The 18640-nt window shown below is 54.8% G+C and overlaps 1 protein-coding gene across 4 annotated transcripts in view; it reads right to left on the minus strand.

The window, feature by feature from the left end:
• Positions 1–11567: 11567 nt before the first annotated feature.
• CDK18 (cyclin dependent kinase 18) overlaps positions 11568–18640 on the minus strand; it is a 28328-nt gene continuing 21255 nt past the window's right edge. For 3 of the 4 annotated variants that reach the window (XM_055234774.2, XM_055234770.2, XM_063613664.1), the window contains 11 exons: positions 18317–18431; positions 18035–18129; positions 17659–17721; positions 16578–16701; positions 16327–16447; positions 15412–15509; positions 15077–15182; positions 14941–14983; positions 14165–14255; positions 13808–13885; positions 11568–13170 (listed from right to left, as the gene is read on the minus strand). In XM_055234774.2, coding sequence (XP_055090749.1) covers positions 13136–13170; positions 13808–13885; positions 14165–14255; positions 14941–14983; positions 15077–15182; positions 15412–15509; positions 16327–16447; positions 16578–16701; positions 17659–17721; positions 18035–18129; positions 18317–18431 — 969 coding nt within the window. In that variant the 3' untranslated portion in view covers positions 11568–13135. Of the gene's footprint in view, positions 13171–13807; positions 13886–14164; positions 14256–14940; positions 14984–15072; positions 15183–15411; positions 15510–16326; positions 16448–16577; positions 16702–17658; positions 17722–18034; positions 18130–18316; positions 18432–18640 lie in introns of those variants that run through there. The other variant, XM_063613663.1, reaches the window with a different exon arrangement.

The following is an 18640-nucleotide window of genomic DNA, read 5'->3' on the forward strand; positions in this document are numbered from 1 at the left end:
ATCTGCACTCTCAGCTGGCACCCCAGCCATCACTTATGCACCTGAATGCTTGAGAAATTCTGTCCAAGAACACGGACTTTGGAGTGTCACAGACCTGGGTTCCAGTCCCAGCTCTGCCACAAAGTAGCTGCGTGGTCTGGAGCAATCTCAGCCTCTGTGGAACTCAGTTTCCTCATCCAAAGAAATAGGTCACTACACAAGCTTATTGGTCTTGCTGTGAGTTGATCCTCACAAGACCAATCAAACAATGAGGAAATGTACGCAAAGCACTGGGCACCTCGGAGACATGGCACTCCCAGCCTAGTGGTAAAGAGAGAGATGCACAGAGGAATACTTTCTCTGCGAGGAAAGAGCTGGGAGCGCTGAGCATTACTCACCCACTGGCAAATACTGACCTGCTTCAAAACAATTCTGACTTTCCATTTCCTCTGGGGGGAGCTCAGTGAAGCTTTCAAAGGTGACTAGGTCCTTTCCCATACTCAGGTGTGAGCCATCCCAAGTCCCAAGTTGGGGTCAGGTGTTGTAAACAAAATGTAATACAATTTTGACTCCCTCCATACCTCCAGCTGAGCCCTCCATCCACTGCCCCACCTGCCATTTCCCCTCCACGTGACATTCCTAGATCCCTCCCTGGGTGGCAGGCCCAGTCTGAAAGGCCCTCTTGGCAAACCACGGGTCTGCCAAGGTCCTTGGGACCTTTAGCCTCAAAGCTAGGAGTTTCCAAATCCTTCCTTGTCTTTGGCTCTCTCAGTCAGTCTGGCCATCCAAAGAAATGCCAGAGCTTTTAAAAAGTTTCAGTCATTCATAATGGGTTAGTCCACTCCGGAAACATTCCCCAGCTCTGCTGAGAGCCTGCCAGGCGACTTGGTGACGTGCTGCTCTCAGCGCACACAATGGGCATGGGAGAACAATGCCGAGGAGAAAAACATCCCGCCAGCGTGTCCATGGGCTCACATCCTCCTGGGACCCCGCCCCCGCATGCGCTCCCAGAGCTGGGGGAGTGGGGGGGGCGGGGGGGAGGGGTAGGGAGGGGTAGAGAGAGGTGCTAGAGGACAACTGCGAGAGCAAGCGAGGGAGGAGAAGGGGAGGAGCTCACCCAAATTTCCCCCGTTTGGCTGCAGTCTGAACCAGTTGGGTGAGTCAGATTAGAAGCCAAATCTGCTTATTCTGGCTCTCCTGCCAGCCCCGCGGCCACTGCTCACGGCCGGCCGGACGCTGAAACGGATTAAAACCTGAGCTGGCAAACAAAGCAGTTCAGAGTCACTGACCTATGGTGCACAGCGTTGGAGCAGGGGTGTGCCTGGTAGGAGGCCAAGTGTTGCCACTTAACCTCCCATGTGCAAGGAGTTCAAAATCCCAAAGCCTCAGTTTCCCCATCCACTGAATTGGGGAAATCGTGCATGCTCTGTCTCCCTCACAGAAGGTAAGGCAACAAGGGCTACTGGGTGTGAAAGCATTTTCATAATTATTAAAAACATTAGCCAGGCGCGGTGGCTCACGCCTGTAATCGCAGCACTTTGGGAGGTTGAGGCAGATGGATTACTTGAGGTTAGGAGTTCGAGACCAGGCTGACCAACATGGTGAAACCCCGTTTCTACTAAAAATGCAAAATTAGCCAGGCGTGGTGACACGCACCTGTAATCCCAGCTACTTGGGAGGCTGAGGCAGGAGAATTGCTTGAACCTGGGAGGCGGAGGTTACAGTGAGCCGAGATTGTGCCATTGCATTCCAGCCTAGGCAACAAGAGTGAAACTCCATCTCAAAAAATAAATAAAAACAAAGAAAAACCCAAATAATTATTTAAAAAATTACTTGGTCACCAAGTGGTGTCATTACTCTGACAAAGCCACTGGGGGAGGTCATAGCCAGGAATTAGAAGGCATGGCCCTTTTCATCCCAGGCAGCTTACAACTTAAACCCAAGAAAGAGACTTAGACACTGAAAACCTAGATACAAGAGAGTAGACTAAGCTGGGCGCAGTGGCTCATGCCTGTAGTCCTTCCACTTTGGGAGGCCAAGGTGGGCAGATTACCTGAGCTAAGGAGTTCAAGACCAGCCTGGGCAACATGGTGAAACCCCGTCTCTACTAAAATACAAAAAATTAGCCAAGCATGGTGGCATGTGCCTGTAAGTCCCAGCTACTTGGGAGGCCGAGGCAGAAGAATTGCTTCAATCCAGGAGGTGCAGGTTGCAGTGAGCCAAGAAAACGCCGCCGCACTCCAGCCTGGGTGACAGAGCGAGACTCCGTCTCCAAAAAATAAAGAGTGTAGACTATAGACAACTAGAATGTCTAGACTGTCTGGCTTGGGGTAGGTCTGGTTGGGGGTTGGGAGAATGCTTAGGGGATTTAGTGAGAAGTGGTCACTGTTTCTATGCTAAGCTCTGTTTTTCACTTAGGTTGTAGGTATTCGGGTGGCCTGTCAGGCAATGGAGGTTATGAGGGAGCTAAGGCCCCTGTGGACCCCTTGGCACCAGCACTGGCATAGGCCCACTTGCTACCAAGAGAACTGAGCACATATGGGAGTATTCACGGGGCTGATTAAGGAAGGCTTCCTGGAGGAAGGGAGTTTGAGGCATGTTTGAAAGAAGAAGAGGGGGGATTATAAAACATGAGAGTGACAGCAGACAGGTTTATGTAAAATCCAGGAGCAAGAATGAGACTCTGAGGGCATCCAGGACCCACCTTCATTGTAGGGACAAAAGCACCAAGGTCTCAGCCAGGTGAGGGAGTTTGCTCAAGGCACAGTGACTGAACTGGAACTGGTGCTGCAGGGAGCTGGAAGGAAGGAAGTCCAAACAGAGGGAACGTGGACAGACTCAGGCACAAGGGCTTGAGGTAGGAGGTGCCCTTGGGGAAAATGGGTCCTTGGTCTAGTAGCAAGATTGCAGAGTATGCAAAGAAGTCAGAGCCAGGGTACAAGGGGCTTAGGCACCTTGCTGGCGAGGAGGCTCAACCCTTAGTGGTGACAGTGGGACAGTCAGTGGAATGTCCTGAAGCCTCTCTGGAGCCCCTCTGCAGCCCAGGAACACCTAGGAGTGGAGGTTGGGGAGTAGAGTTTGGAAACACCTTAGAAACAAGATTGGCTGTACCCCATGACTGTAAATGGGCACTCGAGTCTAAAGTCTAAGCTCAAGGCCGCAGGGATAGCCCGAGGTGCCTGCTGCTGCATGGAAGGGAAGGGAGAGAGGTGGCCAGGCAAGAGTGGGTTCCAGCAAGTTCCTAATGCAGCAGACATTTCATGTTTATATTCATTCATATTGTCATTCACAGCTATGAGCCTAGCAGTGAGGCCCAACTCAGTTTACAAGTCTTGCAAACCAGGTAGGTACTGCAGGGGCTGAGGAAGGGGAGTGGAGGGAGGTGGAAGGAGCAAGTCATCTGGGCAGCTGTTTACAATATCTGGGATAATCCCTACCACATCTGCGAAATGCAGATACCAAAGCCCACTTCAAAGCCATTATTGTTATTTCTGCAACCGATGCCTCTCTCCTTTACCAGGCTGTGAATTCCTTGAGGATAGAACACTGTTTGTTTATTTCTGAATCTCTAGTGTTTCACAGAGTGGTCTAAGCCAAGGAGACTTTTTTTTTTTTTTTTTTTTTTGAGACAAGGTCTTGCCCTGTCACCCAGGCTCGAGTGCAGTGGTGCAATTAGAGCTAACTGCAGCCCAAACTCCTGGGCTCACGCGCTCTTCCTGCCTCAGCTTCCAGAGTAGCTGGGACTACAGGCATGCACCCCCATGCCTGGCTACTTTTTAAATATTCTGTAGAAACAAGGTCTTGCTATATTGCCCAGCCTGGTCTCGAACTCCTTGCCTCAAGTAATCCTCCCGCTTTAGCCTTCCAAAGCACTGGGATTACAGGTGTGAGTACCGGACCTGGACCTAAGGAGTTTTTTTTCTTTGTTTTTTGAGACAGTCTCACTCTGTTGCCCAGGCTAGAGGGCAGTGGCACCATCTCAGCTCACCGCAACCTCTGCCTCCCAGGTTCAAGCGATTCTCGTGCCTCAGCCTCGTGAGTAGCTGGGATTACAGGCACGTGCCACCATGCCCAGCTAATTTTTGTATTTTTAATAGAAACAGGATTTTACCATGTTGGCCAGACTGAACTCCTGACCTCAGGTGATCCACCTGCCTCGGCCTGTCAAAGTGCTGGGATTACAGGTGTGAGCCACTGTGCCTGGCCCCAAAAAGATTTGTCTCTCAACTTTTAAAAAGTTTAAAATTTAGGTAATGTTTGTTAAGTTCATAGCCTTTTGCCTAACATCTATATCTGTTAGAATAAGTGACACCAGAATTCCCAAACCCTAATGGCATTTTGGGAGGACAGGTAGTTCTCCATAGACAGAAAGGGTTTTATTCACTTGTGTGCCCCACGGAACCATTCCTCCTTCACAGCCCTCACAGTGAAAGAGGGAAGGCGGGTGATGCCTGCTTCTACGCTCAGGGAAAGATGACATAACAACAGCTTACACTGTGTAGTGCTTTCTACATGACCAGTAAATTCTACATGCTTTTCTTCTTCTTCTTCTTTTTTCTTTCTTTTTTTGTTTTTTTTTTTTTTTTTCGTTTGAGATGGAGTCTTGCTCTGTTGCCTAAGCTGGGGTGCCGTGGTGCGATCTCGGCTCACCACAACCTCCACCTCCTGGGTTCAAGCAATTCTCCTGCCTCAGCCTCCTGGGTAGCTGGGATTGCAGGCATGCACCACCATGCCTGGCTAATTTTTTTGTATTTTTAGTAGAGACGGGGTTTCACTATGTTGGCCAGGCTGGTATCGAATTCCTGATCTCGTGATCTGCTCGCCTCAGCCTCCCAAGGTGCTAGGATTACAGGCGTGAGCCACGGTGCCTGGGCTCTGCGTGCTTTTCATGTACTAATTCATTTAATCCACACTCATCCTATGATCACCCCATTTTGCAGGTGGGGAAACTGAGGCAGAGAGAAGCCATGCTGTGTGGCTAAGGTCATACAACTAGGATGTGGTGGTGCCAGGACTCAGGCTGAGGCAGCCCGGCACAACACTGCCTCTATTGCTTGTAAATGTCAACCTCACCCCACCCCCACTCATCTTCTTCTACAGAGAAGCCAGGCAGTAAATTCCATTACCAAGTGGAACACTGGCTGGAGGTGTGGAATCACAGGTGGCTGTAGGCACCCACTCAAGGCATCTGCCCAAGGCAGGAAACAGTACTCAGCCCTAACCCCTGGCCCCATCCCCTTTCCCGAGGTGGTTCTCCTACTCTCATCAACTCCAGCTTTAAGAATCCCAGATTGAGGGCTGGGCACGGTGGCTCATGCCTGTGATCCCAGCACTTTGGGAGGCCGAGGTGGGTGGATCACTTGAGGCCAAGAGTTCAAGACCAACCTGGTCAACATGGCGAAACCCGATCTTCACTAAAAATACAAAAATTAACTGGGCATGGTGGCACACGCCTGTAATCCCAGCTACTTGGGAGGCTGAGGCATGAGAATCGCTTGAACCCAGAAGGCAGAGGTTGTAATGAGCCAAGGTCATGCCACTGCACTCCAGCCTAGGCAACAGAGTGAGACTGTGTCTCAAAAAAAAAAAAAAAAAAAATCCCAGATTATTTCATTCCCACACCCCAGAATCAGTCCCAGGTCCTGAAAAGCCAAGTCTGGCCTCAAAGCCAGTGACAGGGCTGAGAGGATACCCCTGGCATCCTGGAATCCAAGGAGAAGGGTGTTTGCAAGCCCAGAATCATGCTTTGCTACATTCCTCTGGCTTCTCTGAGGAAGGTGTCTCATCTGCCAGTTACACCTTGCTACTCCGCACAGCAAAAAAGAAAGACCCAAGGAATAGGGTCAGGCCAGGTGCAGATCTGGCTGCTGGCTCCTCAGGAACCTGGAAAGACGTACCGGAGGCAGTGGTGCCCCTGGAATTCCCAAGTGGTTTCCCAGTCTAGGGGACAAAGCGCTTACTGCCTCAAGAGGCAGCGGATCCACTTTGAGTGACACCTGACCCAGTGCCTTTTATCATAAATTCTCTTTCCATGTTTACTTCCCCAGCTACGTTTAAAGCTCCCATGGAGAAAAAACTCTGGGCTGAGGTAATTTTAAAAGTCTTGCAAAATCTTTTAAGTAGGATGTTCTTAATGCATTCTTGCTGATTGAGATCTTATCAAGAGTGAAGAATGCAAGAAATAAAAGCATATGATCTTCCACTTTACTTCCAGGAGGGAGGAAGCTGGAATTCCTGCATGTGGAGAAGTGGGTGCGAGTGTGCAGAGTGAGGATGTGAAGCTCACTCACCTAGCACTCTGGGTCAGGCCCCTCTTGAATATTCATTCTTTTTTTTTTTTTTTTTTTTTTTTTTTTGAGACAGGGTCTCACTCTGTCACCCAGACTGGAGTGCAGTGACACGATCTCGGCTCACTGCAGCCTCCGCCTCCTGGGTTCAAACAATTCTCCTGTCTCAGCCTCCCAAGTAGCTGGGATTACAGGTGTCCACCACCACGCCTGGCTACTTTTTGTATTTTTAGTGGAGACGGGGCTTTACCATGTTGGCCAGGCTGGTCTCAAACTCCTGGCCTCAAGTGTTTCACCCGCCTCGGCCTCCAAAAGGGCTGGGATTACAGGTATGAGCCACCGCACCCGGCCTGAATATTCATTCTTACATCCTCACAACCTTGTGAAATAGGTGTTATCACTGTCTCCATTTTACAGAGAGGGAAACTGAGGCACAGAGCAGTTAAGGAACATTCCCAAGGTGACACAGCTTGCAAGCCGTAGAGCTGGGATTTGAATCCAAGTCTGTGTGATTTTGGAGCCTGTGTGCTATTTCCCTGGTTGTGCAAGATTCCTTCTCCCTAGGAACCTAGGACTTAACCAATCTCTCCTCCAGGGAAAACATGAGGACATTAAAACATTTTATCGTTCTTGAAAAAAAAAAAAAAAAAAACCTTAGCAAATTTTAATAGAATGACTAATGGACAACTGTCTTTCCCCCAGGTAGCTGAGACCTTAAGAAGCTGAGAGGAAGAAAAGATTACATCCTAGCCGCCTCTGAGACGCTGAGCTCCTGGGAGTGGGGTCTAAGTCAGGGTCAAGTTTGTATCCTGGGTACTAAAAACAGAGCCTGGCACAGAGTCTGGAACTATCTGATGGATAATGAGTAAATTAGGGAGAGAGGAGCTCTGGAGGAGACAGGAAGATGAGGAACTGGGCTAGAAGTTTCTAGCCCAGAAAGGGGCAAGCAGGAGTGCTGACCACATGCAGGAGGGCAGCGGGGATCCTCCCTGCCACGCCCTGTCCATGCTTCAGCTCTCCATGTTTGTGTCACATCACCAGGAAGGGCCTGGGGGTGCAGGAGCAAAGGTTGATGCTTGGCATTGAGAACACATCTCAGGGACTGGAGGCTTGAGTTGATTCAAGGGAGAGGGTGCAAAATCTCCTTCCTTAGAGAAGAGGCTGGGTCAGATTATTGATCTCTGGGTTTCAGTGTTACTCAGGGCCGCCCACTGAGTAATACCTAGTGCCCATAAGGGGCACTGAGAGAAGTAAAAAGAAGCAGGAAGAAGGGAGAGGAGAAAACAAGGGAGGAAGTGGGAGTGGCCACGTGGCACCCGCAATCTCATTAGAGCTTCCCTTGGCCCCACCCGTCCTGTCTAGGAGAATTGGCACACACTCGCCTGGAGTCTGGGCACTGACCATCAGCAATGATGCCAGCCACTGGGCCTCCACAGCTAGGGCGGGAGCAGGGCCCTGGTGCCCAGTGATGCCTTTAGTTGGCAGATGGTGGGAGGTTCTGAGGGTCCAGAAGAGGGGCTGAGTGATGGCAGGGGGCACTTGGTGGGGTGGGGGATAGTGACTTTTGCCCAACCCCCAGGTGCCTACTGGCTGCCTGTCAGACAATGCTTTTAGGTGACCAGAAGGCAAGGATTTCCCAGTCCCTGGAAACCAGATGCCCATCCTCCATGCAAACAAGTGAGGTGGAGTGTCCGTGCCAGCACCCCCACCTGCCCAGAGGCAGCTGCTCAGGTAGGCTGACCTGGGTTGGAACTGACAGTCCACCTTACTCCCTGTGTGGCCATGCAGGTTACCTAACCCTAGAGCCTCTGTGGCCCTCCCTGGAATTAGGATGATAGTCCCTCTCACAGCAACACAGGAGAGCAGGTGCTTCCCTTCTCCCTTCCCACCACACCTGCTGCTGCTCTACCACCACCTGGGGGATCCTTCCTCTCCCTGCCCCAGCACCCTCCTCATAGGGGCTGACATCTCCTATTTGACCCTCTGAGCCTTTAAAAACAGAGGCCAGTGGCTTCCCATCTCAGAATAAAATCCAGAACCCCTACCACAGCCCGCAAGACCCCGCACGAGTGAGCGGTTCTCAACCCTGGCTACATGTTAGGGTCATCTGAATCAATCTGAGCTGGGGCCGGATGGCAGTGGATCTTAAACACTTCCCAGGTGGATCTAATGGGCAGAGCCACTGCCCCACATGATCCAGTCCTCCTGCCATGCTGCCTGGCTCACTCTGCCCTGGCCTCACTGCCTCTCACTCATTCTCAAGCATGTTTACCTCAGGGCCTTTGTTGGAATACTCTGTACCTGGCTGTCCACGTGGCCCCCTTACACAACACAGCTCACTTTTTTTTGGTACAGGGTCTCACTCCATTGCCCAGGCTGGATGGTAGTGGCACGATCACTGCTCACTGAGGCTCGACCTGGGTTCAAGTGATCCTCCTACCTCAGCCTCCTGAGTAGCTGAGACTATAGGCATGAGCCATCACGCCCAGCTAATTTTTTTTTTTAAATAGAGACGGGATCTCGCTATGTTGCCCAGGCTGATCTCAAACCCTTGGGCTCAAGCGATCTGCCTGCCTTGGCATCCCAAAGTGCCAGAATTACAGGTGTGAGCCACCACGCCCAGCCCATAGCTCACTTTTGATGGAGAGGTCCCTCCCTGACCAGGCAGTTCCCCACACTATGCCATCACATTCTTCCCCCTCAAACCTGCCCCTGCCTTATTTTGTCTCATCACACTTATGACCCCTTGATATGCCTGTTGATTTGGATAACGTCTTATACCCTCCACTGGAACATAAGTTCTATGAGAATAGGGGTTGGCCATCTTGTTCACGGCTGTATCCTCAGTGCCTAGCACAGCACCAGGTGCACAGTGTGTTCTTGAGAAAACCTACTGTAATCAAGGCCATCTCTGCCGGCAGGTCTGAGCTTCTGGAAGGTGGGAGTGGAATGTCATGCATCTTGGTGTCCTGGCATCTAGCACAGGGCCAGGCATGGAGGAGGCTGTGGCTAATTCACGGTGCTGATGATTTGCTCTGGAGATAGAGGGGCTCACTGGGGTGCTGTAGAGTGTCACGGCCAAAAGCAAGGGTCTGAGCAGAGATAGAGGTGGGGAGATGGCCCAAAGGAGGCTGGGATGCTTCAAGGAGGGAGGAAAGGAGCAGGCCTGCAACAGTGCCTGACACTTGGCTGGCCCAGGGGGCCTAGCAGGGTAGAGGAGTGGTGGCCTATTAGACATCAGCCCTGACCACTGGACCCAGAGAGTAGGGGCAGGGTGAGTGGGAGCCCACAGGAGGGTGGGGCAGGGGAGAGCCAGCTCCAGGTCCCACTGGGGTGCAAGATGATGTGGGCAGTGACAAGCACAGGAGCTGATATCACCCCCACCCTGTAGAGTTCAGCAAATAGGACATTTTGTCTGAAGCCGCAGGGCTGCTACACGCCTCAAATGCCCCTGCCAAGTGGCCATGGTGGAGAGGACGGCATCTGCACCCTGGATATTCCTGACCTGTCCCAGAAGCAGGCAGATGGTGAAAGTGAGGCCAGAGGGGGAATGACTTGCAAAAGGCTGCGTTGGGCCGGGGATTCCAGCAGAATGGGGCAGGCTCCTGTTTTTGAGAGTCACCGGCATAAGGAAATGATTGCAGGGGTACCCAGGAAACCGAGGGCTCCAGGACACTGGGTTGCGTTGTAGCTCAGCCTGGTCCCTGGGAGCCCAGTGGCAGCTCATGGCCAAAATCACTCAGCCCCTCTTCACGCCGGAACCCAGCTTCCTTCTCTGGAACCATCACTTTTTGAGCACCAATCATATCCAAAGCCTGGTGTGGGCCTGTCCAGGTGAGTTCCACACCCCCAGGCTGGCCCGCGCTCCCAGCCCTGGCAGCTTTCTAGGGCAGAAGCTCAATGTGCCTGATGTCAGAAGCCCCTAGGTGTGTGCCTCCTCAGCAGGGCCACAGCTGCAGCAGCAAGAATGGCTGCCCCCAGCGACTCCTAAAGATGCGGAGCCTCGCCGGGCCACCTCTGCCTGCCACAAGGGTGGCCTTACAAAGTGCTCCTCAAGGCAGCATCTGCCCATGTCCTTCCTTGTGTGTTTTCCTCCCTCCAGGGCCTCTGCACTGTCTCCACCTCACCTCCCCATGCCTCCCACTCCTTGAAGACCACAGGGCTGGGGGGCAGACACCTGGAATTCTAATTTGGTATGTGACCCCAGGCTACCCCTGGGAGGCTCATGTCCTCATCTGCAAAGTGGGGAGAAAGGGGGGTTTCTATGAGGATTCAGTGAGAAAATGCCTGGGCACAGGGCTGCCCGGCACCCAGCAGGGAACTTAATACACTTGATCTTAGCCAAAAGGCCGAGAAGCGATACAGGGAACTTAATAAATGTCTGGTTTCCAATTCCTACCAATGCATTTCCCAGCCCTTCTCCTCCCCTCAAGCACTAATTGTCTGAGTTACGATCCTACTTTGCTGTCTGGCTGCTTACAAGCAAACTGAGGAGGTCTCATTCGGTAGAACTGGTGCTGAGCTGAGAATGGAGCTCTGGCCCGCCCCTTACTTCCAGAGCCTTAGGAGACATCACCAACCTCAGCATCAGCTTCCTCCTCTGGAAAGCAGCCACCCTCTTAAGTAACTGCAAACCATGCCGGCAAACTGCAAAGTGCTTAAGGCCAGGCATGAGGACAGGTCAGGAGGCAGGGTCCAGGGCCTGCATTCTCAGAGTGGTCTCGGGAAGAACAAACCTGGACCCCGAATTGGACAACAGCAGGATTCTGAGCACTTTGGGAGCTGTGTATGATGTGTTGCGGGGGGCTGCATCCAGATCAAAGGTGGGGAGGCGGTCTAGGCAGCAGCAGGAGGTATATTCGAGGTCTGCAGCAATTCTTGCAGGGCCTGAATTACAGGGAGGCCCACACCCTCGTCCTGCTGCCCTGGCCTTGGCCATCTCCCATGTCAACCCCATCTTGATCTTGCCTACCTCCCTCCTCAGAAGCCAGGGGGCCATTTGGCACCAGGAACACAGGCATCAGCTGCATGGCCAGACCCCAGACCCCCACCCAGGGGTCCCTCTTTGCTCTCCTGGCCAGCACCCCCCCCCCCACAGGCACCAACTTGGGCCAATGCCAGGCCACAGGTCAGACTCCCAGGCCTGGGACTCCTCTGCCCACCCACAACAACCACTGATGCTCCTCAGCAAGAGCCAACTTCTGGCTCTGAATGCAGCAGCACCCAGGATACAGCAAGGTGAATGCTAGGCACCCGTCCCACAGCCTGGGGTGTGGGGGAGGTCAGAGATACACACAAATCAAACTCTCTCCTCACTTTATATATATATATATACACACACACATACACACGAGCACGCCCCACCCACACTCATTAGGCCTGGAGAGGGGCCTTCGGTTCTCCATCTTTGGCATCAATCTATCAAAATCAGCTTTTCTGTACGAGACCGCTCGCTCCTTTCTGTACAACATGAATTAAATATATTATCTGTCTCTGCGCTGAGTCACAGGACGTTCACAGTACCGTGGGGAGGAGTGGAGGGTGGGGGCCTGAGGTGGGCAGGGCAGGGGGCCTGGGTAGAAAGGCGAGGCTGGCCTCCCCTTGGCCTGTGCCATTCAGGATCAGCCCAGCGTTGAGGAGACCTGGAGGATACAGAGGGGAGCCTTCTTCAGGGGCTCTGGCCACCCGGGCTTCCAGCCCCTGGAGGCAAGCCTCTCAGCATCACAGCCTGCTACCGTTCCACGTTCCTCTCCCTCAGATGGTGGTGGCATCTACACCTCTCCCTGTCGTGGTCGCCCTCTGGGGTGGCAGGGGCTCGGGGAAGCTGGTATTGGGATCAGGTGGACAGAGCCGCAACGGCCCGGAAGGAAGGATGGGGAGGCTGTGCGAGCCTTCGGGAGCTGTCGTCAGCCCGGCACCAGTGTCAGGGTGACTCTGCATATCTGGGTGCCGTCCCCAGGACCCTGATCAGGCCTGGCTAATCAGAGCCCCGGGATGATAAGATAAGCAGGAGCCACCTCGGGAAGGGGTGGACAGGCAGGAGCTGGTCACAGCTCCAAGGGCAGTGAGTGCAGTACCACCTGCCAATTTAAGGCAACTCCATTCAGACTGATGAGGTGGGCAGGGGCTAGCTGAGGTGGCAGGCATGCAACTGGCGGTCCCAGGCAACCTCTGGACACAGCTGGGCATCCAAGCATGCTGGCGAAGTATATGCCGGCACTGCTCAGCCATGGTTCAAGCCAGAGGGTGTCGGGGGAATGAAGGTAGGGTAGGGCTGATGGAAAGAGTGGGGACTACTATTCCTTCTGTTGCTGTGGGACACCTGCCAGGTGGGGTAGGCTTTGGCATACATGTGGGTACCTAGGATTCCAGGGTCCCAGAGAACATGCCATGTCTCTTCTTGCTCTCAGAGGGGAAAAAGATGAAACGTGTGTCCAAGAGGCCAGAAAGGGGGACTACCAAACTGGCGCTAGGCCGGCCCTGGGGGAGGAGGGTAGAGCCTGTATCCAGGGCAGAGTGCCCATCCTGGCACCTTGATTCTGTCATCCATGTGCATCCCACGCAGGTGCTCAAACACCAGGGTGGGAGAGGGTACGAGGACCCCCCGTCTCATGTCTTCTCAGGGAAGCAGCTCATGCTAGCCCCAACGTGGGTAATGGAGGGGTTGGTATGCAGGTGAGGGCTACTGGGGAGGAACGCGGGAAGCACAGAGAAGAAACAGCCGTGGCCAGCAGGGCTGCCAAGCGGTCTTCCGGGCTGGCTGTCAGCCCTCGTTCTTCAGTCCTCCGAGGGCCACACGGGCTCCATCCCACCCGAATTTGTGCTCCATGTGATCTCTTGTCCCTTGGCCACAGCAAGGTGGGCGCAGCTCAGAAGATGCTCTGCCGCCTGTTCTTCCCTCGTCCTGGAGAATGGAGAAGAGGTGGGGCTGCAGGGAGGAGGCTGGGCTGAGGGGTACCCCAGGTCAGCAGGGACAGTTGCTGTCCCCCTGAGCTGCTCTGACACAGCAAGCAAGGGCATGCAAACAGGAGCCGGTCCGACCTGGTGTCAAATCCCATCTCTGCTACTTACTAGCTGCATGAACTTGTGACTTAACCTCCCAGAGCCTCAGTTTCATTGACTATGAAATGGGGAATATTAATAGTACTAACTTCAAGGGGTGTTTTAAGGATTAAAGAAGAGGATGCATGGAAAGCACTTGTCAATGTCCAAGGCCATTGACTGTTCTAGGAACAAAGTACCGTTCTCCCAGGATGGAATCTGATTAGAGAGCTCAGGTTTGCAGAGAGAATGCACCAGAGACAGCATGCCTCTTTGCCAGGGCTACTGTCAAATGCAATGTCCTGTCTGGGGTGGAGGGTTAAGGAGGGAAGAGCTGGACGAGGAAGTCTAGGCAGGAGAAACCAAGCCCTTCTCTGCTCCCCAAAGACTCCAATGGGAAGCCAGTGCTTGGGGGACCATGGGAGTCCCCACTGGGGAGCGGTAGCCTGCTCTGGCTTCCACTAACAAGGGGAGGGGTCCAGGAGAGCACAAGCCCCTACCTGGCTGCTGGAAGGCCAAGCCTCGGTAGCCTGGGTCCTTCTGGAGCTGGATCTCCTTCAGGGAGAAGATGGAGGCAGCTGGGGGAGAGAAGGGCATAGTCTAGAGAGGGCTGGGTGGAGCTGGCCTCCAGTGGGGACTGGCCCAGAAGGACCAACTGAGCCCTCGAGGCAGCATCTCATTTCCACTGTTTGCCCCCTCAATTCGGAATGAGAACCCCAGCAGGGAAGGCAAGGTGCCCAGGGCTGCTCGGCTGGGCCTGGGGCCTCTGGCCTCTTTGTTCTGGTTCTTCTGCCCACACTCACCAACCCCTTTCCTTGGTTCTGGGTGGCCCTGCTCCCGGCCCCCCCAGTACTTACTGTCTTCAAGCTGGTGCACACGCTGTCCCAGAGACCGGAAGTAGGGGTGACTCAGGGCAGCCTCTGCTGACATGCGACTCTTGGATTCATACTGAAAGGCACAGGGTGGGGCTATTGGGCCCTGGCTGGGGGGCTGCAAACTCTCTGGGCAGCAGGACTCCAGTGCTGGTTAGAGCACCAAGGTGGGTGGGGCTTGAGGCTAACAGGAGAAGCCCCAGGTCAGCCTCCAGCCCCTACCACAAACCCAGCCTCAGGCCATCTCAAGACTCAAGGGAAGGCTCCCCGGTCTCCAGCCACCAGGGAAAACCAGAAATGAAACTTCAGGAGAGTGACCTTCTCTTGGGATGGAAATATAGATGCAAACCAACCATGATCAGAAGGAGAACATCCGTAATAGGAAGCGTAGTGACGGTAACGACCCTTCATCGTGTGCCTTATAAGACAGGCACCACACTAAGTGTGTCCCGTCATCTCAACGTATCCTCACGGCCAGCTTATAACTTTGCAGCTGAGGAAACTGAGGCATGGAGGAGCTCTGTAACTTGCCCAGAGCTACACAGCTAAGTAACGGGTTTGGGCTCGCAGTGCACAGACTCCAGAGGATGTGTAAAGAGGCCAGCGCTCCCTTTGGCCTTGGGGGTGGAGAGTACAGGGGAGATGTTTCAAAGACGTGTGAGCACACGAGCCACAGAAGTTGGGGCGTAGGCCCGGCATGGGGCACGGGGACTTCGGCTCTTTGGCTGCCTCTCCCTGGGCCCCGCCAGGAGGACACTCACCAGGAGCAGGCTGCTCAGGAGGTGGATGCCATCCGTATCCAACCTGCAAGGAGAAGGCGCGGACACAGGCTGTGCCTGAGCGGGGATGGGAGAGCCAGGGCCACAGCAGAAGGGGCGGCGCGGGCGCAGGGGCTACCTGGGCGCTTGGTTGATGAGCGGCTGCGGGAGGTAGCGGGGGAAGCTGTAGGTGCGGAACTCGGAGAAGGCGGTCACGCCGGGCCACGTCTCTTCTGTGGGGGTCCCTGGGGAGACGAGAGAGGGTGGGGAGGGCCTGCGTGAAGCCCAGGGCCAAGGCCGACTTGAAAGGGATGCAATGTAGGAGGTGGGAGCAAAGATGGCCGAGGCCACAGGGGGGTCCCCGCCCCGGAGAGAACCGGCCGAGCCGCTCCTTCCCGTCCCACCCCGCGCCTGGGCTGGACGGAGTTCCGGCGCCCCCTGGTGGTGAGAGGGACGGAGCAGCGGGAGACTGACCGAGGAGGCGGAAGATGAGGTGCAGCTCCTCCTTGACTGTGGAGCCCGGGAAGAGGGGCCTCCCTGTGGCCATCTCGTAGTGGATGCAGCCCACGCCCCTGCGGGGAGCAAGGGGCAGGGGCGGCATCAGGCAGGGGCGGCCGCCCTTCCTAGGGCTGCTCCACCAGGGCACCAAAGACGACCTGCCACAGGCGGCTGCAGGGGTCGTGGCTCTGGCGGCGGCGGAGTGGCCCAGGGCAGTGGAGGCTCCTAGAACTGCCCAGCCCCCACTACAGCCCTTCTCTGGGGGCTTCCCTGGGCTCGGGAAAGCTGCGACCTCTCCCCTTTCACTCTGTGAGGTTTGGGTCTGTGCAGCCATCGCCCATGTGGCAATTCTCTCAGCAGTGTTGTCTCAAACTCTCTCCACTGTGTGCCCCACTGGAAGAGAGAAGTACATAAATCCATTCTCCTGGGGAACCTTGGGGCGGAGTCACAGCAGCCATTCATCACCACTGGCAGCTTGGCTTGCAATTTGGGCTGATTTTTCATTTTACACCAAATCATACGCTTGTTCATTTTAACATAAAAATAGTACTTCTCTTTCAAAATTTTCACTGGGACTGATGCTTGGGGAAGATTCATCGTATTTACTATAGGGGCCCTCTTGGACCCTCTGGGTCTCTGGTAACCCCCGTACAGGCCTCTGGGAGAGGATTTCAAATGCACAGGCTTGGGGGGTCTATTTAAGCCAGGGAAACCCTAACCTATTATATTTCAGACTTAATTTTTTAACATCCAGTTCAGCAGGATGTCACATGGCTTTTAGGCAAAGGAAGTTAGGTAGTTCTTCCCCGAGGCCCTTGGGGCCGCAAAAGAGAGTCTGGAGGTGTGGCCAGGCCTGTCCTCCCCTCCTCCGTCCCCACAGTGCTCACTCACCACATATCAATGGGGGTGGAGTACTCTGTGGATCCCAGCAGCACATCGGGGGGCCTGTACCACAGGGTCACCACCTCATTGGAGTAGGTCTTTGTGGGCACTGACTTGGCCCTGGCCAGTCCTGGGGGCAGACATGTCGCTGGACCTCTGTCCACAGGTGCTGCGAGGTTGACTGCTATGCCCTCCCCCACTGCACCCACACCCTGAGGCACCCCAGTAGCGTCAGAGCCCTACCCTAGCCCCAGCCTCACCGAAGTCGGCCAGCTTCAGCTCTCCCCTCTCATTAATGAGCAGGTTCTGGGGTTTCAGGTCCCGGTGCAGGATCTTGCGGTGGTGACAGTAGGCGAGGCCCCGGAGCAGCTGGAACATGAAAATCTGGGGGAGGGGGAAGAGAAATGTGGGGTGGAAGGTGGCCCTGAGCCTCTGCTCCAAGGCTGGGACCGGGGTGGGGGCAGGGGCTTGGCAGTGAGGTCAGCACAAGCCCCTCATTCTCCTGCCCACCCTGCAGCCCCCATCCTGGACCCCACCCACACCAGGGAATCCCATCCAGACGGGAGGACACCAGGGGTGCAGAGGAGGCAGTGAGTGTGGGGGAGGCCAGAGATGTCTCAGTCAGGAGCACAGGGGTCAGGATGCCCGCCTATGTGGAGACGTATGTGCTTGATCCTTTTTTTTTTTTTTTTTTTCTTTTAGAGACAGGGTTTTACTCTGTCACCCAGCTGGAGTGCAGTGGTGTGATCATGGCTCACTGCAGCCTCAACCTCCCGGGTTCAAGTGGCCCTCCTGCCTCAGCCTCTCAAGCAGCTGGGACTATGGGTGCACGCCACTGTGCCCGGCTAATTTTTCAATTTTTAGTAGAGATGAGGTCTTGCCATGTTGCCCAGGCTGGTCTCAAACTCCTGGGCTCAAGCCATCTTCCTGCCTTGGCCTCCCAGTGCTGGGATTACAGGCGTGGGCCACCATGCCCAGCCTTGATTCTTTAACAAACACCAGGACAGGTCATTCATAATCCCAAGCTTCCCCAGAAGCCTCCCTGCATTTTGGCAGGTAGCTCACACTCCCATTTGACAGACGGGGAAACTGATGTTCACAGTTGGGAGTGGGTTTTATACCAACAGCTGGACAGTGGCAGAGAGTGTGTGTCTGTTCCTGGGGTAAAGTGCTCAACCCAGTTCCTGGACTCGTTGATGGCATTGCCCTCTCCCTCTTTCCTACGTGGGAAAGTCTGAGCCACCTCAGCAGCCGGATCCCTGGTGGTGAGAGTGGGTCCCCACACTGGGCTTCTGGACAGGTGGCTGCCAAGATGGGGGGACCCTGCCCCCGAGGCCTCACCTTGACGTTGTGCATGCTCATGAGGTTCCCACAGTGGTCCAGATACTGCTTCAGGTCACTGTCCTGGAATACAGAGCATGGCTCAGTCCTGCCCCACAGTGACCCCTGGCCAGAAGCCCAGACACAGGCTGAGGAGAGGAAGCCCCTCCCTGGGAAGGGCCCACGCCCACTAGTGGGACAGGTCCCTGGCTCGAGCCACCCCTAAGCCTGAGCTCTTGGCCCACTCCTGCACGGGAGCATCTGAGAATCTGATTCCAGAAGAAGGCCTGGATCACCCTCATCCCACCACTCCCACTCCCTCAGCTTCCCACTCCCCTACCCACACCCTGTTTCCACCACAAGAGGGAGAGGCGACCAGCCCCAGCCCGACTCTCACCAGGTACTCAAACACCAGGGTGAGGGACCGATCTGTGTGGATGAGGTCGTGCAGGGTCACAATATTGGCGTGCTTCAGGTTCTTCAGCAGAGACACTGTTGGGAGACAGGTCCACCTGGGTCCCTAGGACCCCATGTGTCCCCATACCCTCTTTTCTTGGGGTCAGCACCAGGAGTCCCACTCCAGCAATGACCCTCCACCCCCAGCTCCCACAGGGGCGCAAGCTGGTGAACCCCTCCTCCCGAAGCCCCTAGGGGAGTGTGGGAGCCTAGGATGCTGTACCCTCTCGGATGGCAGTGCAGGGCGCTCCCTCCTCATGCTCCAGCCGGATCTCTTTCAGGGCCACGAGGTTCTCCGTCAGTTTGCTGCGCCCTTTGAAGACTGTGGCATAGGTGCCCTGGGATGGAGGGCCGCAGAGGCCCCAGGCACATTCAGATGCTGCTGGCCTCTGTCCAGTGCCTCCCCATTTGTGTCTCTGCCTGGGCTATGACTGGGGCCTGAGTGCCCTTCCTCCCTTTACTGACATGCTGTTTCCTCCAAAGCCTACTTCCTCCAGGAAGCATCCCTAATGACTCCCCAGTCGGAGTGAATCCGTCCTTCCTCCAA

Source organism: Symphalangus syndactylus, chromosome 19, assembly GCF_028878055.3.
Source record: "Symphalangus syndactylus isolate Jambi chromosome 19, NHGRI_mSymSyn1-v2.1_pri, whole genome shotgun sequence".
Taxonomy (NCBI): Eukaryota; Metazoa; Chordata; class Mammalia; order Primates; family Hylobatidae; genus Symphalangus; species Symphalangus syndactylus.